This window comes from Xenopus laevis, chromosome 4L, assembly GCF_017654675.1.
Source record: "Xenopus laevis strain J_2021 chromosome 4L, Xenopus_laevis_v10.1, whole genome shotgun sequence".
Taxonomy (NCBI): domain Eukaryota; kingdom Metazoa; phylum Chordata; class Amphibia; order Anura; family Pipidae; genus Xenopus; species Xenopus laevis.
Window position 1 is genome coordinate 70195756 of NC_054377.1, and position 26097 is coordinate 70221852.

At 38.9% G+C, this 26097-nt stretch overlaps 3 protein-coding genes across 3 annotated transcripts; all 3 read left to right on the forward strand.

Annotated features, from left to right (window-relative positions):
* Positions 1-2834: 2834 nt before the first annotated feature.
* Positions 2835-6953, forward strand: gins3.L (GINS complex subunit 3 (Psf3 homolog) L homeolog). Its single transcript, NM_001087149.1, is given in 3 exon segments — positions 2835-3062; positions 4390-4623; positions 6231-6953. Coding segments are annotated over 3 exon segments (633 nt in total). The 5' UTR covers positions 2835-2894; the 3' UTR covers positions 6462-6953.
* A 12802-nt stretch (positions 6954-19755) lies between these two features.
* LOC121403032 (protein spinster homolog 1-like) lies at positions 19756-22514 on the forward strand. Its single transcript, XM_041590260.1, has 6 exons — positions 19756-20338; positions 20441-20506; positions 20650-20786; positions 20905-21056; positions 21154-21840; positions 22460-22514. The coding sequence occupies exons 1-5, from the start codon at positions 20011-20013 to the stop codon at positions 21281-21283; spliced, it is 813 nt and encodes a 270-aa protein (XP_041446194.1). The 5' UTR covers positions 19756-20010; the 3' UTR covers positions 21284-21840; positions 22460-22514.
* Positions 22515-22524: 10 nt separating this feature from the next.
* Positions 22525-25689, forward strand: LOC121403033 (vegetative cell wall protein gp1-like). The gene is made up of 4 exons (XM_041590261.1): positions 22525-22649; positions 22959-23024; positions 23237-23692; positions 24125-25689. The coding sequence occupies exons 3-4, from the start codon at positions 23460-23462 to the stop codon at positions 24525-24527; spliced, it is 636 nt and encodes a 211-aa protein (XP_041446195.1). The 5' UTR covers positions 22525-22649; positions 22959-23024; positions 23237-23459; the 3' UTR covers positions 24528-25689.
* The last annotated feature ends 408 nt before the right edge of the window (positions 25690-26097 follow it).

A 26097-nucleotide genomic window follows, 5' to 3' on the forward strand; every position in this document is an offset into this window, starting at 1 on the left:
GAACATAAACACCCAGACAAATGGCCCCTACAAATTCCTTATTGACCCTTGTTAGCTAAGGGTGGTGGCAGACAGGGAGTTTAGTCGCCCAGCGACAAATCTTCTCTACTGCCGCAACTGATCTTCCCGAAAAGCCTTCCCGCCGGCGCCCAAAGTTTCCTTGTGAGTCTCATATTCAAATCAGTGTATGTTTGCTAGGGTCATTTGGACCCTAGCAACCAGATTGCAAAAATTGGAGAGCTGCTGAATAAAAGGCTCAAAAACCACAGATAATAAAAACCAGTTGCAAATTATCTCAGAATACCACTCTCTACCTCATACTAAGGGGCAGCTTTTTTTCAAGGGTCGAAGTGAATTTTCGAAGTTAAAAACTTTGAATTTCAAGCTATTTTTTTGTGTACTTCGACTAGGGAATTGTCCAACTTCGATTTGAAAAAAACTGCTAAATTCGAATATCAAAATTTATCATATACTGTCTCTTTAAAACTTCGTGAAGTGCTGGTTTAGCCTATGGGGGACCTCCTAGAACCTATATGGAGTCAATTGGTGGAGATTGAGAAATCAAAGTTTTTTGGGGGGAAAACTTAGAATTGAATTCGATCGAATGCAAAATTCCTTTGATCGTACGATTCGAATTCGGCCGAATACGGACCTCTTCGACCCAAAAAAAACTTCGGCTTGGCTTCTGTTGGTCTTTTTGAATTCGAATTTTCAAAGTTTTTTATCTTCGAAACTCGACCCTTGATAAATATGACCTTAACGTGAACACCCCCTTTAGTAAGTGTGCAGTTACCCTTATCATCTTGCATTAGGTTCCTATATGCTTTTACTGGTTTGAACATGCACTGTTGTGGCAGGATCTCATGTGATGTTACTGTTTTAGGGAAAGAAGGAATGTATCTGGTTGAGCTGAATTAAGATTATGAAGTGCATGAATGGTGCATGAACCAAAATGTTTTCTTCAATTTGCACCTTACGCTTTAAAGGGGTTGTTTACCTTTACATTAATTTTTAGAATAATGTAGAGAGTGATATTCTAATACAATTTGCAATTTTTTATTTGTGGCTTTTGAGTCATTTAGCTTTTTATACAGCAGCTCTCCAGTTTGCAATTTTAGTAGTGTGGTTGCTAGGGTCCAAAGTAGCATAGCAATCATGCACTGATTTCAATAAGAAACTGGAATATAAATAGGAGAGGGCCTCAATAGCAAGAGGAGTACTAATGAAGGGCAATAACAATAAGTTTGTAGCCTTACAGAGCATTTGTGTTTTAGATGGGGTCAGTGACCCCCATTTGAAGGATGGAAAGAGTCAGAAGAAAAAGGCAAATAATTCAAAATCTTAGAGAAAAAAGGGCCAATTGAACAGTTGCTTAGAATTAGCCATTCTGTAACATATTAAAAGTTAACAAAGGCAAATCATCCCTTTTAATGCAGACTAATGCAATTTGGCAATTTTCTATTAAAAGGCAGAAGCTCTGAAATGTTGTCCTTTAAAGAACATCATACAATTGTTATTGAGCCTGCCAGAATGCCATTAAAAAATATATGAAGGTGGTAGATGCAGAGTTTCAAAGTGGTGTTTTACCTTTTTACATATTATGGGGAGAGTCCATAGAGAAGAATGCATTAACGTATAATTGAATACATATATGATACAAAAAAAGCCATTAATATCCTATAAATTATAACCTTATAAATGGTGCTTACTGATATTATCAGTTATAATAGATGCTTAGTGATTTAATTTGTCACACTACTTACTGAAACTTGTGTACCTTAATAAATAATGCACCTTCTGTTGGAAAATATGAGGATATTAGAAGTCACCTTAGCGTGACCTGTAAAAAAGCATTACATGTTTTAAAATAGGTGGTACATTATTCACTATATAAAATTTAAGACACAATTGTGGTCAGTTTCACTCACTCTACAAAACCCAAAAGAACCCTTCACAATACAGACAGTATCTAAAACCAATGGTAATTTGTAAAATTACAGTATGTGCAATACAGTATATAACTTCAGGGTTTTCGTCGTTTCGATGTGAACTGCAACAGAATATCAAAATGTTCTTGGCACATGGGTAAAACATGCCTTAGGAGAATGGGGTTAAATTATGTTTTCAGTTCCTTTATAGACCTTTGCTATTTTTATCACACCCAACCCCCTCAGTGGAGATGTTTGACATGCTATTACAGTAATAGTTGTACCGCTGATGACTTCCAGTGCAGAAGATTATGGTGAATTAGCTTCAAGGATATATTTGGAGGCCTGCTCCTGGGTTGCTGTGAGTCACTAGGTTCTCCAGTGAACTCCATTAACATTATTTCTTGCTGGAACAGTAAAAAGATACAGGTCTATATCATTTGCAGGTTATAGCAAAGTGGTTTTAATGGGAAAAAAAAGAGAAGGAAAATAGAGTTTCATTTAAACTATTAGAGGAACTATCTTTTGAGGCGATTTGTTGCCGGGCAACTAAATCTACCGGAATCTCCACGTGTATCTCTGGCCCTTGCAGCACCATAGTATTATGCTCAAAACTGCCCCTCTACTGATACAGCCCTGTGTCAAGCAATTATCACTCCAAAGCCATATAATCTGTTAGGCCACAATTGTAGTACTACCGGGGTTACTTAAACAATAATGTTATCAGTCACACGTTTTACATTTGGAAACATGCAACTGACGACGAATCAAAACAAAGCAACCGGAAGATTTCAGAATAACGCAAGTAACAGCTGACTACACCATAGCGCAGCGAAAGCGAGGCTTGGGACGCGGTAGTGGGCAGGATTGGAGTAACGCGGGAGATTCATTCAATTTGTGGCACTGCAGCCATTTTCGCTAGTTGTTTCCTTCTGCAGATTAGTAGAAGATAAAAAATTATTCCTAATGTGGGAACCCTACATGCCAGTGGAACCCGGCTTGGGCAGGGAGGAGAATTTTCTTTCCTTGGAAGATCTCTTAATGTCACAGGAAAAACTACCTTGTTGTATAGAAAGCGGCTTCCCTCGGCTCGGCTTCCTAGATAAAGGTGGAGACAGTGACAGCATCCCTGAGGTGAATCTGGTCAATGTTTTTATGAATGTTGTGTTCATTTGCTCTTGCACCTCTGTGTGGTAACTTTCATCCAGGGGCAATGCCTATTGCCTGCCTACAAATGTACCTTTTATGCCAGGTCTGGGAGTCAAAATAGGCCCTGGCATGTCAAGTAGACAGAGGCCCAAACAGCCCCCCCCACCAACCCACTAAATAGTGACTGTCTATGGCAATTTACAGCAGCCTCTCTGGGATTTGCCAGAACCTACAGATTACCAGTCCCGGCTTGTTTTATGCCATAGGAGTAACACTGAGCCTTTCAGAATGTTTACCGAACTTTACTATAGTTTTTAGATCATTCACAAGTAGGGTTGCCACCGGGCCGGTAAAAATGATGGTTCATCCCAATGTTATTAATAGGGAAAAAAGATAAATATATAGGAAGGCCGGTATTTTTTTTCTAGAAAAGGTGGCAACCCTAATCACAAGAGCATTCATGAGCTTGGACTGAGTGAACAGGCATGGCTCACAGGCAGTGTTACTGTTCAGTTGGATTTGGGATTGACAAATCTCCTAAAAATACCTTGGGATTGTCACATGTAATGCAGTGTTGTGCGACAATGCATTCTAATGCATTTATGGTGGATCACTGTAAGTGGTTTTTTTTCATACAGTGATCCCCGTGTTAGTGGAATGTATTTTTAAGAGATTTGTTTGGGTATTTGCAGATTTCTCATGAGCAGCAAAACTCCTTGCTGTTTGTCCGATGGACAAGGAATTCACTCGGAGGTGGAGTTTGAATTTTGTAAAACCGAAGTTCTACTGTATGTATATTCCTGGAAAAAAAATTTACATGGAGCAACATTTTTTCCTTTACATTTTGCCTACTTCAGGGCAGCCTTTTGGGGATGTCCACCCGAGTTTTTATTGAACAATGAAAGCAAAAGTAATTGTGAGAAACATCCGTATATGTTCATTAAAAATGTTGTTGTTTTATAAATGAGATTGGCCCAGCCCGGTTGCACATAATGGGCTGTACATAGGCCAGATGGATATGTGGAAAAGTCTGTTAAATGGTTGATTACTTAGAAGTTGACATTGGAGTATAAAAATTGTCATTTGCAAGTAGATCAGGTTCAAGAAGATCTATATTTTTGTTATATTTCGGTGCTGTGTAACTGAAATTGTGATTGCCTTTTTTTCAGTACTACATAATATAATTTTAAGCCTCCCTTGCTTAAAATGCCAGTTTTTATTCCTTGTATCCAAGCAGGAGTTAATAATAACTGCTGGTGAAATTGCATTCATTACTGTAATAATCCTGTTACATTCCTCCCTTTCTTATTAGGGTAGCAAAATGGAACTTCCACTATGGTTGGCGAAAGGTCTTTATGACAACAAAAGACGTGTACTTTCAGTAGAACTTCCAAAGATTTACCGAGAGGGCTGGCGAACTGTTTTCAGTGCCGATGCCAATGTGGTGGACCTGCACAAGATGGGACCTCACTACTATGGGTTTGGCTCGCAACTTCTCAACTTTGACAGTCCAGAAAACCCAGAGATTGCAAAGACAATATTGCAGGTAATTATTTACTTGTGGTAATCAATTTTTTTTTTTTTTGCAGCATAAAAATACTTCCTTCCTCACGTAGCACAGAACCAGTCAAAGCAATCTAAAACTACCCTTCAGTTTAGTGCCTGAGTGTAAGGCTGTTTATCTCAGGATCCAGAAGTCTGTGTAGCCAGGAGTCTAGTCAGGAGTAATAATGTTGGTCAGATAGGCGAAGAACTAAAAGTTTATCTGTGAGGTTTGCTGGACCTTGTGTATCTCTTATTATGTTCCCTATATTTTTATACCATGTATCATTTGTGCTGCATATATGCCCTTTGTTCATCACATTTTTCTAAGACACAGAACAGCTTTCACCAGGTGGCCATTTTCCCTGTGACACATCATCAGTGATGTCTACATCTGCAACCAGCACGTGTTTCCAAAGACCCTTATTTAGTTTGTGCAAGAAAGGATGCAGGCTTAAACAGGTAGAACTTTGAGTAAAAAAAAGTCCTGCTTGGATAGTAATGTTTAAGATAACCTCAGGAGAGGAGTTAAGGAGAAAAAAATTAGGAGCAGACAGCTTCTGTGGCAATTGGCAATGCCATTTCTTCATTGGTGGCTAGACTGCAATGGGTGTGTTTTGTAATCTGAGCTGAGAAGATTCACTGCCTTTGGTTGGAGGTGAGCATGATCAGTAGCCATCAGCCAAAGTAAATTACCAAGGGAGGAGGCAGAGTGGGTTAGAGGAGGAGAAAGAATCCTAAAGCTCCACATACACGCGTTGATATAAGCTGCCAACAGATTAAAGCTGGCTATAGACGCAAAGATCTGATCGGACCATGTGTAGAGAATCCCAACATGTTTTGTCCGGCGGAGATCGGTCGATCGGACAGGTTAAAAGATTTCTGTCGGCTGCCGATAATATCTCTGCATGTACTGTCGATCATACGATTTTCATAGGGAGACTGTCACTAGCTTTATTTCGGACATAACTTTCGTACGATTGCTGTCAGGGGCAGAACATTGGCTGATCTGTTCTTTTCTACTTTGATCGGAATGGTTAGTGGCAGGTCGGGAGTTGGGGAAGTTCGATGATTCGTACGATCAGATCTTTGCGTCTATGGCCATCTTAAGTTGACAGCTTATTGGGCAGTGTATGGGGCCCTCCGATGGGCTTCCCTGATCAATATCTTGGTTGGAAGTAGTTTAAAAATCTTGTCTGATCAGGGACCGCATCGGTTGATCCTTGATTCGACCACTCCTACTCTTCTTGTTGTGATCAGCCCGATGTCACCCTCAAGGTGGGCATAGCAGGGAGAGATCTGCTTGTTTAGTGATGTTGATCTCCACGTGTATGGCCAGCTTTAGTGGTTAAGTGGATGCTGCAGCCTTACTACCAACCTTTGCACAACCAGAGTGGCAGGCATTTAAAGATTTCAAAGAGGCTGTTTACAGATACAGTATGTGTGTGTGTGTGTGTGTGTGTGTGTTTTACATGTGCTTTAATGAGGAAATGTAAACTACTTTCCAGGAAAGAACGATTGCACATTGTTGGCTTGTCCACACAAAGACAGTTGTTAAATTGGCTTTGAATATGGCTTTATTCATTCTTTGTTTCCGTTCTTCTCCTTCAGACATTTGTTGGACGTTTCCGTCGCATTATGGACTCTTCTCAAAATGCTTATAATGAAGATACCTCAGGGCTAGTGGCACGACTGGATGAACTGGAACGCAGCCTGTTTAGGGCAGGCCAAAGAGGACTGAATGCATTTCAGAGCTGGGAAAGAGGAAAGGCTGCCCAGATTACTGCCTCCAACTTGGTGCAGAACTATAAGAAAAGAAAATTTAATGAGGCTGATGCTTGAGCAGCATAATTTCAGTACATTTTCGTGTATTATAAACCTTTGGTTTAGAATTAATAGTCGAAAGATATAGCCAGTATGAAATGGAAATCTGGAATGTCTTGCAGCAATACTTGGCAGATGTTAAGGTTTGGACTGTTGCTGATACCTTTAGTACTGAATTCAGCTGTGCTGTTTAACCCGCAGGGTTACATGCTTTGTGCAGTAGCGGCAGTATGTTACTGTTCATATGGAGTCTTCAGTAAACACCATGTGGTACACAATCTGGCCTTATCCACTACAAATGTAATAACTAAAATATTCCAGTTTTTAAATCTTCGCTTTATAACTCTCCAGATGCAAAATTTCTGCAGTAAAGACTGACCTTGTCTCTTGAATATTAAAAAATAAATGTTATGCAGTTGTATTGGGGATCTTGTGAAACAGTAGCTCATTGAGATGTTCTATACTTAAACACATGTTTTTTATATGTTATAAAAAAAAGCCTAAAAACTGCTTCATACTCTGCTCTTTATTTCACAAAAAAAAATTGTAAAAACCTGATTTGGGTGCATTTTAAACTGTACTGATATTTGGTCTTTATCATTACTAATTTCTTAGTTAGTATTTGCTTAGCAAAATGAATATTTAATGTAACGTATCTTATAACTACAACAATCTTCCCAATACTCCTTGTCCAAGCACTATTTTGTTAGAAAAGTTATCTAATTTAAAAGATGGCATTTAAAACTGACCAGCCCTGTTTACTTTCCCTACTTTTTCTCAGAGTGCGATGCTGCTATGTTTTAACTGGTCTTAGGTGTCCAATTACAAATTGTCTTTCCCAGTTATATTAACATTCCTTCTCCCTCCTTTAATAAAATAGACAGGGAACAATGCAATAATCAAATATAAATAAATACAAAAAAAGTAGAACTTGTGTATTAAGAGACAAGAGGAATAAGATTCCTACACCATAGAGCTTACAGTTTAATTGGTGGAATTATTTATTTAGTCTTTAACCATTGCTGACATAGCTGTATAATAATGGACATATCTGTTTGTCTAGTGTTACCAACCCTCCAATTTCAGAATGTCAGTGGGGATTGTTTGGCAAACAAACCTTGTGTTTAGGTTATTAATTTAAAATTGCTTAAACTATGCTTTTGGTGATTGTATTTAAAGGAATAGTTCAGTGTGAAAATAAAAACTGTGTAAATAGGCTGTGCAAAATAAAAAATGTTTCTAATAAAGTTAGTTAGCCAAAAATGTAATATATAAAGGCTGGAGTGAACAGATGTCTAATAAAACAGCCAGAATCCAACTTCCTGCTTTTCAGCTCTTTAACTCTGAGTTAGTCAGCGACTTGAAGGGGGGCCACATGGAACATTTCTGTTCAGTGAGTTTGTAATTGATCCTCACATTCAGCTCAGATTCAAAAGCAACAGATATGACCCATGTAGCCCCCCCTCAAGTCTCTGATTGGTTACTGCCTGGTAGCCAGGGTAACCAGTCAGTGTAAACCAAGAGAGCTGAAAAGCAGGAAGTAGTGTTCTGACTGACTTGTTATACATAAAATCACTCCAGCCTTTATACATTACATTTTTGTCTAACTAACTATATTAGAAACATTTTGCACAGCCTATCTTTTTACTCTGAGCAATTCCTTTAAAGGGTCAGTATACTACCTTATTATTATTAGTATTAGTTCCATGAATATGGCTTGTGCTGAACTGTTTAAATTAGGACATGTATGTTTTTTTGTTATTTCTTTCACCAAACATGGCAAAATCTGAAATAAAATTAGAGTCTTATTCTGCTTCCTGATCCCTACAAGAACAGGACCTGCCTAAAGAGCAGCTAAGATTTGGGTAAATACCTAGATGCTCTCCTGGCAATTCAGCTTGATGGTTAACTAAGGTGAGCTTTAGAGCGAACACATTAGCTGAAGTAGATACACTTGCGACTACGGCTAAATGGCCAACACAAAAATATTTACATAGGTCTGTAATAGTGATGTGTGGGCCGGCCCAATACCTGCAGGTCGGGCGACTCCTCTTCATGAGTGGCCTTCAGCTTCAAATGCCAGCTTCTTACTTCCTGGTTCTTTTTTATAGACACTGCGCCTGCTCACCCCGCCCCTTTTGTGACGTCATTGCGGGGCCGGTCGGCACAGGTCTATAAAAGGAAGTCGGACGAGGGTGGGCGCTGGTGGAGTGCAGGTCGGAAAAATCCCAACCCGCACATCACTAGTCTGTAAATGTTATTAGCTAATTTCCCTATCACATTCACACAAACTACAGTTCATTTTAGCTAGAGCCAATTAACCTGCATGTTTATTATTGGAGTACGGGAGGAAACCAGAGTACCCTGAAGGAAACCCACCAGTTTGATCCGCCAGTCTTTTATTCATTTCCCAGGCTAAATTCCAGTTTAATTAATCCAGGCTTAATTACAGCATTTTGTTTGTGACTGTCAACTTCTGTAGCCAGCTGTCAGACCATTGTACACTTACATCATTAGTGCATGTGGTGTTGCTGTGCTAATGCACTTAAGACTAGGTGCCAATGCTTTTTGCATTTGTGGTGTGACTGGGCATATACACTGGCTGCCTGTAGAACTCCAGACTGCAGCAATACTGCAAAATATGTTTCAGAGCCATGTGTTGCGAAACAACACATGGCTCTGGAGAAAAACAGTATATGTTTGGGGTTCTTCCCTTGGGCTTTGTTCATAAGTATTGGATCCGTTATCCGGAAACCCGTTATCCAGAAACCTCAGAATTACGGAAAGGCCCTCTCCCAAAGACTCCATTTTCACTACATAATCCACATTTTAAAAAATTATTTCCCTTTTCTCAGTAATAATAAAACAGTACCTTGTAAACTAAGATATAATTCATCCTTATTGGAAACAAACCCAGCCCATTGGGTTTCTTTAATGTTTACATGATTTTCTAGTAGACTTAGGGGCCGATTCACTAAGGGTCGAATTTCGAAGTTAAAAATACTTCGAAATTCGACCCTCGGATTGAAATCCTTCGACTTCGAATATCGAAGTCGAAGGATTTAGCGCTAATCCTGCGATCGATCGATCGAAGGATTTTTCATTCGATCGAACGATTAAATCGTTCGAATCGAACGATTCGAACGATTTTAATTCAACGATCGAAGGAGAATCCTTCGATCAAAAAATCACAGGCAAGCCTATGGGGACCTTCCCCATAGGCTAACATTGACTTCGGTAGCTTTTAGCTGCCGAAGTAGGGGGTCGAAGTTTTTTTTAAAGGGGAAGTACTTCGACTATCGAATGGTCGAATAGTCGAACGATTTTTCGTTCGATTCGTTCGATTTCGTTCGATTCGTTCGATTTCGTTCGAATTCGAACGAATTTAACCAATTCGATGGTCGAAGTACCCAAAAAATACTTCGAAATTCGAAGTATTTTTCATTCGAATCCTTCACTCGAGCTTAGTGAATCAGCCCCTTAATGTATGAAGATCCAAATTATGAAATGATCCGTTACCCGGAAAATTCCAGGTCCAGAGCATTCTGAATAACAGGGCCCTTACCTGTACCACTTATGCTGATTTATTAATGCAATCATGATGACTTCTTGAGTTTTTAGTTTGCTTTGATTTTAATATCTAATTCACCACTTGTTATTCCACCTAGCCATTCAGAATTTGTAGTAAGCCTATGCTTCTTTCCCTGCCTGTGACTGTTTAGAAAAAAACATGGTAGTTTTCTCAGTGACGTAGTGTTTATGCATGTGATCTAAAAATAGAACTTTAGACCAAGTGAATTCAACAGAGCATAAAAAGGCATTGATGAAACAAATGACCTAAATTCAGTACTAGATACTACTTTCTTGTAAAATGAAGAGCCCATTACCCTCCCAGCACTCCCTCCCCTGCCATATTTGTTCAAAAATGTTCTGCAAAAATAGTTTTAGTAAATATCACTTTTAATTAACCAAGAAAAATTACACAGCAGGTTATTATAACTGACAAATAAATTATGAAAAGTGCTTGACTGTTCTTGCAGCTAACCCCCAGCAGCTTCATGTCCCAAACACTTACTACAATACTGAATGTGTGTTCCTTGCTCTGGGATTAACTAGCACAACCCCTCCCAAGTATGATTAAGGAATTGTTCAGGGTAAAAATAAAAACTGGGTAAATAGATAGGCTGTGCAAAATAAAAAATGTTTCTAATCTAGTTAGTTACCCAACAATGTAATGTATAAAGGCCAGAGTGACTGGATGTCTGACATTAACAGAACAGAAACACTACTTCCTACTTTTCAGCTCTCTTGGTTTCCACTGACTGGTTACTAGGCAGTAACAAATCAGTGTCTTGAGGGGGGCATATACATATTGCTTTTGAATCTGAGCTGAATGCTGAGGATCAATTGCAAGTTAGAGATCTGAAAAGCAGGAAGTAGTAGTCTGTCTATTATGTTACACATCCAGCCTTTATACATGACATTTTTGGCTAACTATATTAGAAACATTTTTTATTTTGCACACAATTTATTTACCCAGTTTTTATTTGTTCCTTTAAAGATAAAAAATTAATTTGGAGTAAGGCAAAAGGACTGGAGGTGATGCATATATCTGTGGGTAACCATGCCCTTTGTGTTTTACTTAATCAGGAGGACTTCAAAAGAGTCCATCTTTTTATTTGCACCTTAAATAGTGTCTTTCTATTTACCACATCATTAATGAGAGGATTCATTTGGCAACAGTATTACCTCAAGAAATCTGTTTTGCATGTGCTGTTTATATTTAAAAGGATTCTGGGGTCCGTTTACTAAAGTGCGGTAAATCTGACTTTAAGTTTCCGCATGTTATCGCTGAGAATATTTTTACGCCAGAATATTCGCAGCGACTAAGTTTACTAAACAGCGATACGCTCAGAAGTCATTGTGATCACTTGCGGTAACTACGTTAAGTTACGTTAGCGGTCATTTTAGCTAGTTGCGAATTTTCTGGCGAAAAATTAAGTTTTTGAGAATATTTATGCTATAAAATAGTCTTGTTTTATGGCGGTTATTATGGCAATTTTTACTGTGACATTTATGGCCAGAAATGCATCTTCAAAACTCATAAACTTTATTGACTGATGATTATACCATCCATCCAACATTACCAGAGTAACACCAATCAAACATGTATGCATCATATAAACCCTTCTGCCAATAGAATCATAGGAACAAGAAATCATACCAGTCAATCTCTTTGCTTCATAGAAATGCACAGTTTAATGTAGCCAATCACAATGAAACCAAAAAAGTGTAGAGGCTGACGAATCCTTGGACTGTGATGCCGCTGCCAATAATACGACTCTGAGCTGAAACTGCTGCTGTTGCAACAGATAGATGCAGAAGCCAAAACATCCTGTCAGCAATAGCTACAGATCTCTCTCCTGTCAGCAAAGAATGATGGGTAAAAAAAAATCAGTATTATGGGATATTTCCTGCCCCTTGAGAATTTTCTGGCGAAAAAAATACTTTTACGCCACTACATAGGTGGCGGTAAAAGTTTGCGAATATTCTGGCGTTAATTTTGTCTTTAGCACGTTTCGCTGTTTAGTAAACCATGCGTTAATGTGTACGTAGCGTTATTTTCAGCGAATGCGATAACTGGCGAACAATTATTCTTGCGCAAGAAAATTCGCAAATTTATATTTACCGCAGGTTAGTAAACTGGCGATAACATATTTGGCGAAAATTCTGTCTATATATTGTGTGAATATTTTTAACGCACTTTAGTAAACGGACCCCTCTGTCATGATTTTTATGGTGTCGTTTTTAATTTCTAAATTACACAATAATGGGATTCCAGGTAACTGAACCCATACCTGTCAGTTTCTGCCATTGATGACATTTGACCTTCATACTTACATTGTCATATTCCTAGTCAGAGGCATATCCTCATGCAGTTTTGTACCCACATATTCCTAGATCTGCTTTCTCAGGTTTCTAAAAGGCTTCCCTATGTACATGTTAGGACAATCACATATTGCAGTGTATGTCATGCTATTTAGTCTACAACCCAATAGCATTTTCACCTGCAGGCCAAAATGAAGCAAAAAATGGAATTCTAATAACTCCAAACCATTAAAGGACACAGTAGGTATGCAGGTCATACACCATCATTTCCTCTTTAAAACTGCCCCTACCGTACTTACCACATTTCTTTCTTATATATATCATATATCTTTGTTACATATATCTTTCTTTTCTTCAATAAATGCATTTAAAACCAAATATCTTCAAGTAAACGACAGGTTTAATTTTCGGGTCGCTCTGCAGAACTGAATGCCAGTATTTTATCTGTCCTGCTTGACATTGTGCAAACTTTATCTTTCATGACCTCAAAATATTTTTCTGTGAACTGGATAATATTTATGGATCACTTCAACAAGCACCACAAAGTCATTGTCGCTGCCAGTGCATCCGAGCACTTTACTTATCAACAAAACAATGAGCAAAGTGCCGGGAACTTGTACTCTCCGTTGAAGCAGTTGGGTACACATTTCAAGTGTATAACTGAAACCGCTAAAAAAAATAGCTTACGTCTGTAATGGAAAAGTTCTAATATGATATTACAGATTTTGCAAGGTTTAGAAAATGTAGTCATTTCTTTGCTTTGCTTTTGTGCATATCCAGCAGGGAGAATTTTGTTCCTTTCTTGGCCTGCTCATTGGCATGGGGTGTACACCTATGGAAGTGTATGCAGACAGTGCAGAAATCTATTTAAATATTGCATAAAGGCAGAGTCACATTGTCCATCTCTTTGGTTTTTTTCGTTATATGAAGTGTTTTTTTTCATGTAATGAACAATGTAATTCTAAGTAAATTTCCAGTATACATCAATGACATTTTTTTACGTGGTCTAAAAGTTACTTGTAAATCGAATTGCCCTGACTCCAGACACAGAAGCAATTGATTAAAAGAGCTGGAGGAGAACTGACTGCTGCTACAGAGAGCAGAAGGGGACAGATGCTGTCCCTTAACTGCAATTATATTTACAAATAACTTTAATATTGAGGACTCCCCTTATAGGAGAAACAAACCCTTAATTTAAAAAAACCCTACCCTACATAGACCCCCCGTGCAAATGCCCCTAACTCTTTACTTACCCCTCGGATTCAGATTTCAGCTCAGCTGAGTTCAAGTCAACCATCTCCTTCTCTTCGTTGATCTTCGGGAAGTAAGTGCCATATCGGCGCATGCGCAGTTGGAGCAATTTCACTGGACATTTTTGGACTGCATGTGCTGAAAGTCACAGAAAATGCCGAAGCACCGCTCTCATTCTGAAGATTACCGAAGAGCCAGAAGATGCTGCCGTCTGGACAGAATCTGCACCGAGGGGTAAGTAAAGAGTTAGGGCTGGGGAAGCTGGGCTGGAGGGGGTCTATGTAGGGTAGGGTTTGTTTCTCCTTTAATGCATGCTGCAGCTTTGAAGCTGAATATCTTGTTGGTCATTGGTGTTTTTACCATTGTTGTTGTAGTTTAATTCATTAAGCATTAACGTATTCTGACCTGTGAGCGAGCGAACATATCACATATCAAAATGTAAATAAAGAAGGGAATAGCTGTGTGTAAGGACCAACACAGCTCTTAAAGGGGATGTAATTAGGATGCTCTGACCAGCGTCTGCATCTGACAGTCGTGTTGCGTTGGATCAACGCTGCAACACCATGCAACATTACTATTTCTTACCTTATTTTCCCTTGCATCCGACTTAACGCCTGCGTTTTGCCGCAGCATGTCGGATGCGGCAGAATGGAAACCGCTTCTCTAGTTCTACCCTTAATGGCACAGGGCTGCTGGATATGGAAAACATTGGCCCTATATCCTAATGCAGTGGGGTCACTGCACAGGACTGATTTTTCCCGCTGAAATGTTCCAACACTTGTCAGTTTATAAATAGTATATACAGTGTTCTCTCCAGGCCGTTGGACATAATATATAATAGTGTAACTAACTAGTGCATGTCAAGCTAGATTTGAATGATTAAATAGATATCTGCGACAGAAAGCAAGATTTTATAGCACAGGATTCATTCTTTCCACAAAATGACAGTTTTGTTTCACAAAACAGATAAAATAACCATTCTGTGAAGCAACACTGTCATTCACATTCCTGAACCAATAAGAACAAAGCTTATTGTCATATACAAACAAGATGAGAAGGCAAAGTATCTGACCTGCTATAGAGGGCACCCTCTAATGTCCCCTGTGCTGCATAGTAATAAACATGAACAAACATTTCCTAAAAGAGCTGCTGTTAAACACTACAGGTTCATAAATGGAAGTTTTTACAAATGGCTGATAAATATAATGCTGCACTTATAATGATTGTAGAGAAAGAAAATTATGCAAAACTTATATAAATATGATCATTTTAGGTGATATGGCTATTCTTATTGTAGTAACCTGCTTGTGTGGCCATTTTGGTTAAGGGCATTCCTGCTGTTTTGCCATTATCTTATGACTCACTCCTGTTCCTCTTCCTGTCTAAGGTGAGAGCAATAATGGGAAAGGCCACACCCACCTGCCATGTTGTATTAAATGTACCAGAAGTTACTGTGCTTGTCTGGCTGCTTTGCCTGACTCTCAGAGACAGTTATAAGTTTTGTATATGATAGTTAGACTCCAATGTCTCCTCCCAGCTGTAATCTTGCACCAATTAGCTTGTAGTAGTCTCTTAATAATGTGCTTACCTATAGTTCAACTACTACATAATAGCTTTAGCCAGAGACATGGGACTGATCATGTGCGCAGTGCATACCTCCAAACTGTCCCTTTTTTGGAGGGACAGTCCCTCTTTTAATAGCTCAGCCTGCAGTCCCTCATTTGTACTGGAAAGTCCCTCTTTTCTCTGTACTGAACAGCCAGAAAAAGAAACAAAATTTCTAACTTACCAGAAGTCATCTGTAGTATGGGTACTTCAATTTGTTAAACAAATTACTCACCACGTAAGGGAAGTGGCCCAGGTGCACTGCCCTGAGCCCTCAGCATAGGGGGCAGACGAACCAAAATGTAAAAAGGAGCAGGCACTCAATGAACGCAGACTTCCAGCAGGCACCAATTCAAAGTGTAAAGATCTTTATTGTGTCTTAAATTTCTAACTTAATTGGCTTTTGGCAGAGAGGCCAGTACAGCTAACAGGTGCAACTAAGAAACTTTGTAACAATTTTGAGATAAGAAAATAAGTAGTTTTAACAGTTTAGATAAGGAGAAATATTTTCAAATTTTTATAACCTGCCAAACTTTGTAAAATGAACATGGTAATTACGGGGTGTGGCCACAAAAATGGGTGTGGTCAAAAAAAAAATTTTGTCCCTCTTTTTACTTCCAAAATGTTGGGAGGTATGTCATTCAAATCTAGCTTGACATGCACTAGTTAGTTACACTATTATATATTATGTCCAACTTTGTTTTTACATAATTCATTCTGTAAGTAACTTTGCACATATGTGTGTCCGTTACATGGAGGTTATACATTGGTGAGACAGATTGCTTGTTAAACTGTACAGAATGGAGTTTGTGATATAATGACGTCCTTTTGTGCACTAACCAGATTTTGTTTTCATTCTTTAATAGAAATAAGTCTTTTGTATATTTTTTTTTCTCTGTGTATGGTCACAAATACTTATATACCATGAGAGACATTCATTCTGTGTATTAGGGATAGTTTTGTATACAGAATGTATTTGGGACAAACGGAACCCCATATATCACCCCCTTCCTTTCCCCCCCAGCAGCCTAACAACAGAACACTGGGAAAGTAACCAGATAGCAGCTCCCTAACACAAGATAACAGCTGCCTGGTAAATATAAGAACAGCACTCAATAGTAAAATCCAGGTCCCACTGAGACACATTCAGTTACATTGAGTAGGAGAAACAACAGCCTGCCAGAAAGCAGCATCCTAAAGTGCTGGCTCTTTCTGAAAGCACATGACCAGGCAAAATGACCTGAGATGCATCTACACACCAATATTACAACTAAATACACTTGCTGGTTCAGGAATGGAATTTTATATTGTAGAGTGAATTATTTGCAGTGTAAACAGTGTCATTTAGAAATAAAAACTAAACCATAAAAATCATGACAGAATCCGTTTAAAAAGTAAACACTTTGTGCTGCTTATAACAGGGCCACTGATATTGCAGTCTCCATAAACTACATTGTGACCAGGAGTTTCAATAAAATGTAATTTGTTCAGTTCATGGTCTTGTTGATGGTTATGATCATATTTAGAGATGCCGTAGGCTCTGTATAGGTCTCATACAACAAATAGAGTAAGAGACAATGCATTTAGGGTTAGAATGGAGACCAACTGCAAAGTGGCTCTACCCTCCTGTAATAGAGTCAAGTTGTATTTAGAGCAGTGATGCAATGGCTAGAAACACAAATGGGTTCCCTGATAAAATATTATGTTCACCCAAAAAATACGGGGGCTTGTGTGTATATTCTATCACGTTTTTATATTTACTGAAACTGTAATTTCTTTAAAGCTTTTAAAGTTATTTATAAAATGTAAATAGTCCTATAGTCCAACCTTGGGTGTGGGTCACAGTTTGTCGAATATACAAAACTACATACGACACACAGGGGCCCATTTACTAAAGGTCAAAGTGAATTTTCAAATTCAAAAACTTCAAATTTCTAAGTCATTTTTGTGTACTTCGACCATCGAATAGGCCAAAATTCGATTCAAATTGAAAATACTTCACCACAAATTCGACCATTCGAAAATCGAAGTATTGTCTCTAAAAAACTTTGACTTCGACACTTCACCACCTTAAACCTGCCGAATTGCTGTTAGCCTATGGGGGACCTCCTAGAACCTCTCTGAGTCTTTGGCTAAGTTTTTAGAAGTCGAAGATTTTTTTTGTACTATCCTTTGAATCCTTCGATTTTTACTTCACTCGAAAACGTCCGTTTTCGATCGAAAAAATACTTTGACTATCGAAGTATCAAATTCGATGGTGGAATTTCGAAGTTTTTTAAAAAAGTTTGCCCCATTTGTCCTCTAACAGGTTTATTAGGAATATTTTGGGGAAGTGCTAGTGTATCTGATGAGAATGACCAAACACAGCATTGTGTATCAAGAATCATCACCTTAACTCGTAGCCGAAATAAAAAAATAAACATACAAAACAGAACCGACAAAATTCCTATCGGATTTTTTAACCTTATCCCAATTTCATTTTACATTTTTCTGAAAAACAAGTGTCATATTTAAACTTTAGACTTGGATAGTTGCGGGAAATACCTTTGTGTAGAAGAAGTTGTATATGTCATGTGACCATATGTGGCCAAGTGCCAAGGCAGCAATTGGTTGCTATGGCAACATTACATCATATGAGTCGATGATGTCATAATGTCAGTGACCTACTTAAGTCAGTGCCAACAAGACAGCTGGTCATTTCAGGATTTTCACTACTGGACTAAACACCAGCAGTGAATTTTCTGAAATATTTTTTTTTTTAATAACATCTTTTATACTAGAATGTCGTTTCGCTCATTTGCCAACAAAGGGTAAGAATATTCAACTTATTCTCATATAGAGTATTTATGCATTATAACTAGGCCTGTGCTTTATGTGTTATAATTATTATTGGTAAAGTGCCAACTCAGCAACTGGTTGCTATGGTAGCGTTACATTGTGATATATGTTATGGGATGTTATGTGACCATATATGGCAAAGTGCCAAGGTAGCAATTGGTTGCTATGGCAGCATTACATTGTGATGTCGTATGAGTCGGTGATGTCATAATGTCAGTGACCTACTTAAGTCAGTGCCAACAAGACAGCTGGTCATTTCAGGATTTTCACTACTGGACTAAACACCAGCAGTGAATTTTCTGAAATAATTTTTTTTTTAATAACATCTTTTATACTAGAATGTCGTTTCGCTCATTTGCCAACAAAGGGTAAGAATATTCAACTTCTTCTCATATAGAGTATTTATGCATTATAACTAGGCTTGTGCTTTATGTGTTATAATTATTATTGGCAAAGTGCCAACTCAGCAACTGGTTGCTATGGTAGCGTTACATTGTGATGTCATAATGTCAGTCACCTACTTATTACAATTATTATTGGCAAAGTGCCAACTCAGCAACTGGTTGCTATGGTAGCGTTACATTGTGATATATGTTATGGGATGTTATGTGACCATATATGGCAAAGTGCCACTGTAGCAATTGGTTGCTATGGCAGCATTACATTGTGATGTCGTATGAGTCGGTGATGTCATAATGTCAGTGACCTACTTAAGTCAGTGCCAACAAGACAGCTGGTCATTTCAGGATTTTCACTACTGGACTAAACACCAGCAGTGAATTTTCTGAAATTATTTTTTTTTTAATAACATCTTTTATATTAGAATGGCATTTCACACATTTGCCAACAAAGGGTAAGAATATTCAACTTCTCATATATAGGAGTATATTTATCAAAGAGTGAAGTTAAAGTTCGCCACAGTCTGCTAGAGTGAAATTCTGCCACTCTCCATTCATTTCTATGGAATTTTTAAAGGCGTATTTATCAAAGGGTGAAAGTAAAAGTTCACCCTTTAATGAATAAGCTTTTAAAAAATCCCATAGAAATGAATAGAGAGAGGCGGTATTTGATAAATATACCGCATAGAGTATTTATGCACTATAACTAAGCCTGTGTTTTATGTATTATTATTGGCAAAGTGCCAAGGCAGCAAATGGTTGCTATGGCAGCGTTACATTGTGATATATATTATGGGATGTTATGTGACCATATATGGCAAAGTGCCAAGGCAGCAATTGGTTGCTATGGCAACATTGCATCATATGATGTCATATGAGTCGGTGATGTCATAATGTCAGTGACCTACTTAAGTCAGTGCCAACAAGACGGCTGATCATTTCAGGATTTTCACTACTGGACTAAACACCAGCAGTGAATTTTCTGAAATTCATTTTTTTTTAATAACATCTTTCATATTAGAATGGCATTTCGCTCATTTGCCAACAAAGGGTAAGAATCTTTAACTTCTTCTCATATAGAGTATTTATGCATTATAACTAGGCTTGTGCTTTATGTGTTATAATTATTATTGGCAAAGTTCATACTTTGTTCATATTCATACCCAGTTGCTATTGTAACATTACATTATGATCTCATAATGTCAGTGACCTACTTATTACAATTAGTATTGGCAAAGTGCAAATTCAGCAACTGGTTGCTATGGCAGTGTTACATTATAATGTCATAATGTCAGTGACGTACTTATTACAATTATTATTAGCAAAGTGCCAACTCAGTAACTGGTTGCTACGGTCACGTTACATTGTGATGTCATAATGTCTGTGACCTACTTAAGGCAGTGCTGACCAGACAGCTGGTCATTTCAGAAGTTTCACTGCTTTACTAAACCCCAGCAGTGAATTTTCTGAAATTCATTTTTTAATAACATCTTTTATATTAGAATGGCGTTTCGCTCATTTGCCAATAAAGGGTAAGAATCTTTAACTTGTGGGTAGTATTTCAAGAAGGTGCATCTGTTGGTATAATGTGGCTGCTCTCTGACATCATGTTCATACAAAATCGTTTTGTGAGAGCTCATCCACATTGTATTCTGATTTATCTGTTGAGACTCACCAAATGCAAAATAAAAAAATTAAATTGTCATTTCTCTTGTGATTTTAATTGTAGAAATATCAACTTCTTCAGAAAATTTTGCATTAGATCGACACAAGTATGTGATCCTGTCCCGATCGACATAGAGAAAGGGGAAAAAGAGAGAAGGGCACCGTTTCCATACCTCTGTGCGAAGGTTACACTGCTCATACTTCTCATTATCAGATTCGTCCATTACATGGACACATATCTAGCTGAAGGTAAGACAGGGGCTGGAAGGAAGAAATACATTTTCTGAAGGTAACAGAACCACTTCACTACCTGTACTAACGTGTCCATATGGTACTTTGTTCCTCTTACAGGTGTTATGCCGTTGATTGAAGCAGAATATGAACTCTCCATTGACAAAGTTGCGAGAGTAGAAACATGTAAGGTCACATTCCTTGGACTTTCTCTCTTATGGATATACTTATCATTCCCTCTTTCTGTCTGTCTGTAGCAGATTTCTCTTTTAGTCAGTTGTGGGCTTGGTCCATGTCTGAAGCTCACAATATTCTCTCTCTTCCTTCAGGTTTTGCTATTGTTTTTGCCTTGGTCAATCCATTCTTTGGACATCTATCAGATCAGATCAGCCGGAGGACCCTCATGTGTCTGGGAGTAACGTATTGGACTCTGTTTGTTGCGAGCTGTTCCGTAATTCCCCAGGAGGTAAGAGTCGATGTATTGGATGGTCAATGAGATTTCACTTCGCGTATAACCTGTACTCAGTAATATTAATTCTTCATGAATCCTAACTTATAAAAATTTGTACCCTCTTATCCTTTAGTGGGGTTGGACCATCCCTTTTATACGGAGTGCCGTGGCCGCAATAGAAAGTTTTTTTGCAGGCATTTCCCTGACCCTGATTGATGACCTGTGCCCACCTGAAAATCGACGAGGGACTTTATGCATGTTTAACAGTTTCAGCTATATAATGGGGTAAGCTGCAATTTGTACCTGGATTCCTGCTACATTCCTGTTGGTTTGTGTGTGGATTCTGTTATATTAACCCTGAATCTCCTTGGTTCTGTTACAGTGCCTTTGGGATCGTTGTGGGAGCAATTGTGCCAGTCTACTTAGGCTCAAACTGGCGTCTTGCACTGCAGGTAAGGAAAATTCAACCGGTTACCATTAATTATATTGGGGTGATGAGAAGATACAATTGAATATTGGCTAAACATTAAAAGACAAATAAAACAGTGGTTGTTGTGAGATATTAGCCTTTTACTATCAGTTTAGTTGATTGGATACTCTACATGAAAAGAGATACATGGCTGGGTACTTAACTGCTGTTTTCTTTGAACACAGACAGTTGCAGGCTTGGGATTAGTGTGCCTAGTGTTGCTAATCTGTTTCATGAAGGAACCACCTAGATGCTACACTGAGGACCACAGTGATGACCCTCAGATGCAGATCCTCAGTTTTCAATATATTTGGAAGTTGACCTCCTCCTTCTTCAAAAATCTGAGGATACTATTTAAAATGTGAGTATTATTTATGATAAATAACAATCAAATGGAAAATTGCAGAAGATGTATATATATTACTAATCCCTCTCCTCCACTTTCAGACGGAGCTTTGTTTTTCTCACCTTCGCTTCATGGTCCGTGACGTTCATTAATGAAGCCATGTTTGCCCTTGTTCCTGATTTCCTGAACCAAACCAGGGCCGTGACAAGCAGTTTGTTTCCCTGTCTGTTGCCAGATTGTTACTACAGCGACTTGTAAGTCTCCAGAACTTGTACATATTTAGGGGCAGATTTATCAAGGGTCGAATTTAGAGTTAATGGGAGTTTTATTAAACTCCCATAAACTCCCAAGAACTCAAAATTCGACCCGCAAACTTAAATTCAATTCAAATCGAATCATTTTGAATCGAATCTAATTCGATTCATGTTTTTTCTCTAAAAACAACTCCATTTTCAGGAAGGCTGCAAACAACTCCAAATTTATCCCAGGACGTTCCCCATAGGTTAAAACAGCAATTCGGCAGGTTTAAGGTGGCAAATAGTCTAATTCAAAGTATTAAAGGGCCAGTACATGATACATTTCTATAATCAAATTAGAATTTTTTTTAAAAACTCGAATCAAATTTTAACTATTCCCTAGTCAAATTTCACTTTCACTTCGATCATTGATAAATCTGCCCCTAAATGTGTGTTTACCAGTCCCATTATGAACAAGCCTTGCTATGGTTTAGCAGATAGCCTTTAACAAGAGCAATGTATTGTTTAGGATGTATATTAAATTGTTTCAGTTCAGGATCTGAGAAGTTATTATTAGAGGTACATTATACAATTTGAACAATATAATAAACATTCTTGTCTCTTTGTCTCCTTCTAGCATGATCTATGGTTTGATTAAATACATGGCTGACATAGTGGGGATACAAATAGGAACGGTGATCATCACTCGGTGGTTCAAGATGTATCCATTCGCTGATCGACTGGTATCCGGTTTAGGACTTTTGGCCTCTGGATCTTTCATATGCATCTTCTTTTTCAGTGTAGAAATCAGCTTTACCCTTGCCTATGTGAGTTATATCCACTGAATTCAAGACACAATAATGTTTGTACTCCCAATATCATGGGATGTTGAGATTGAGAGAAGGTGATAGCATGAAGCTAATTAACTTAGATTAGAAATAGATTATTTTTATGGCCCCAGTTCTACATGAATGGTTTAAAATATTACTAACACTCGAGGATAAGTTAATAAAAGTGATTTGAGAGCCAACCTTAGAGATGACATCAGCATTGGCACCAATAATTGTATTAAATTATTCCATTTAGATGTGGGTTCATTTTATATTTTTATCTCACCACCCTACTCTCTCCTACAGGGGTTCATCTTTGTAGGTGGCGTTCTACTGAATATAAACCAGGCTGTAGCTACTGACATGATACTGGTAAATATATCTCTTGCAGAACTTTTTGCTTTCATATCCTGGTTTACCCACAGACAGAATCATAGTGTTTGGGTCCTAAACATCGGGTTTATATGCTTTTTTATTGATAACGTAACCCCATGTTGGACACCAATAAGCGCAAGATATGATATCAAATAATAATAATGGCAGTGACTTCTTTCCTGATAATCCCTTCTTTTCTCTCTTGCCAGTCGGTAGTAATGCCAAATTCCCGAGGCACAGCAATAGCCTTGCAGTCTTTTATAGCACAGTTAGGAGGAGGGGTATTTGCTCCATTTATCATTGAGAAGGTAAGTGCATTTGATTCCCCTTAAGATTTTAAACTCTAGCAAACCCAACCTTTTAGCTTTATATCTGAGCCACTGTAAATGGTTTGTTATCATAGTGTCTCTCTGCTGTGCAGTCCTGTGTAATATGTCACCACTTTATAAACATGCAACAATTAACTTCTATGTCTTTTATCAGATTTCTGAGGTGATCCAGATGTGGCAACCAGAAACCAGCCCAATGCACTGCTTGCAACATGCCTTGATAATATTGCCAGTTCTGGCAGTGATTGGAGGATGCTTCTTCCTCTGTACAATCTTTTATGAAGAGGATCGGAAAGTAGTTGAACAGGCCCGCACCCCAAGCCCACCACCTGAATTGTGAGTACACAGTATAGGTTAATTAATGCACAATGGATTATAGGAAAGAATGAGATTTGTATGACGTATAGATGACAATGTAGAGACTGGAAGGCAGTGTTCGGTAGTATAAATTCCATGAAGGATACCATGAAGGTAGCAGAGGGTGATTGGTAGTAAAAAGGGTTGTTTATGTTGGGGTCTGTGTGGAGCTATTCCTATCAACTACCTCAAATTTCCAAATCAAAAAGTTGTCTATCACAGTAAAAAAAAAAATAAAGGAGCTTATTGAGGATAAGCAGAAGAATGGGAATATTGGGTTATGCCAACACCAGCAAAAATGTATGACTTGGAGTGTTTGTAGGTAAATATACAGAGGTAGAGGTACAGGATGGAAGTATAAATCTCAAAGATTTTACTTTTTGCTTCTTTATTTTTCCACTGACAACTCAGGAACCTACAGGACATACTGGTGTACGACTCTGAAGATCCTGGATATGCTGCTCAGCCTTCTCTAGAATTGGCTCCTGAGTCTCCAGATCCTGCTGCAGAACTAGCTGCTCAGCCCCCAGATCTTGATACATGCAGGTTCTGCTGCTTTCCCTTTGTAGGACTGGCTCCTAAGCTTTCAGATCCTTCTCCAGAGATACCTGCTCAGCCTCCAGATCCTTCTCTAGGACTGGCTCCCGAGCCTCCAGATCCTGCTCCAGAACTACCTGCTCAGCCTCCAGATCCTTCTGTAGGACTGGCTCCCGAGCCTCCAGATCCTGCTACAGAACTACCTGCTGAGCCTCCAGATCCTGATACATGCAGGTCCTGCTGCTTTCGCTTTCCCTTTCCCAGGACTGGCTCCTGAGCTTCCAAAGCCTGCTCATCCTCCAGATCCTTCTCTAGGACTGGCTCCCAAGCTTCCAGATCCTGCTCCAGAACTACCTTCATTAATGAAGCCATGTTTGCCATTGTTAATGATTTCCTGAACCGAACCAGGGCTGTGACAAGCAGTTTATTTCCCTGTCTGTTGTCAGATTGTTACTACAGCGACTTGTAAGTCTCCAGAACTTGTACATATTTAGGGCCAGATTTATCAAGGGTCGAATTTAAAATTTATGGGAATGGGAAACACATGAGGGAAACGAGGTGGGTGGAGAACAGGGAGGAGAAAACTATAGACTGGGAGAACACCTGAACATATAGCATAGGAACCAGGACTGTAACTGGAGTTAACCCCACACTAGGAAGTGGGCATGGTGGAAGCCCAGGGGGATACCCATACACAATTGGAGATGACATAGTGATATTGCAGATTTAATGGCAACAGAAGATAATAACAGGAACAGGCATAAATCAAAAACAAGCTCAAACCAAGGTCGTTACCATTAAATCCAGGAGGGCAAGGAATGCTGGAATAAAGGCATAAATCAAAAACAAGCTCAAACCAAGGTCGTTACCATTAAATCCAGGAGGGCAAGGAATGCTGGCATAAGAATGCTGGAACAAGAACACTGGAACAAGGAATTCAGGAATACAGGAACAAGGAATGCAGGTCATACAGGAACACACACAATGACTTGGCCCTGGGCAACGCTCAGGTCTGGGTTTATAAAGGATTGGTGATGAGGAATGAGAAACACATGAGGGAAACAAGGTGGGTGGAGAACAGGGAAGAGAAAACTATAGACAGGGAGAATACCTGAACATATAGCATAGGAACCAGGGCCAGCCCTAAGAGCCTCCAGTGGCTCATGGAGTAAGTGCAGCACACAGGGTTCAAGTCCCGGGCTGGTCCTTACATTACCCCCCCTTGAGGATCGACCACCGGGCAATCCCAAAGTCGAATGCCCCCCCATACTTTTTAGTCCAATAAGTGGAACACTACTAGGACCCGGAATGGGGGCATCAAAAGGAACAGAAACCACTTCGCAAGAGTCATGAACCACCTCTCCAGGATCAGGGACCAGAGCAGAAACATCACAGGCACCCATTACAGGTGGCGGACCAGGAACCAGGAGGCGCCCATTCCGATTAGAAGAAAAGAGGTTCCACCTAAATATTTGGAAGGGTTTTTTACAGTGAGAGCTGTGAAGATGTGGAATTCTCTCCCTGAACCAGTTGTACTGGCTGATACATTAGATAGCTTTAAGAAGGGGTTGGATGGTGTTTAGCAAGTGAGAGAATACAGGGTTATGGAAGATAGCTCATAGTACAAGTTGATCCAGGGACTAGTCCGATTGCCATTTTGGAGTCAGGAAGGAATTTTTCCCCCTCTGAGGCAAATTGGAGAGGCTTCAGATGGGGTTTTTTTGCCTTCCTCTGGATCAACTGCCAGTTAGGCAGGTTAAAAAAAGTAAAAAGGTTGAACGTGATGGACGTGTGTCTTTTTTCAACCTAACTTACTATGACAGGATCTGTTAAAAGGAAATTTGCTG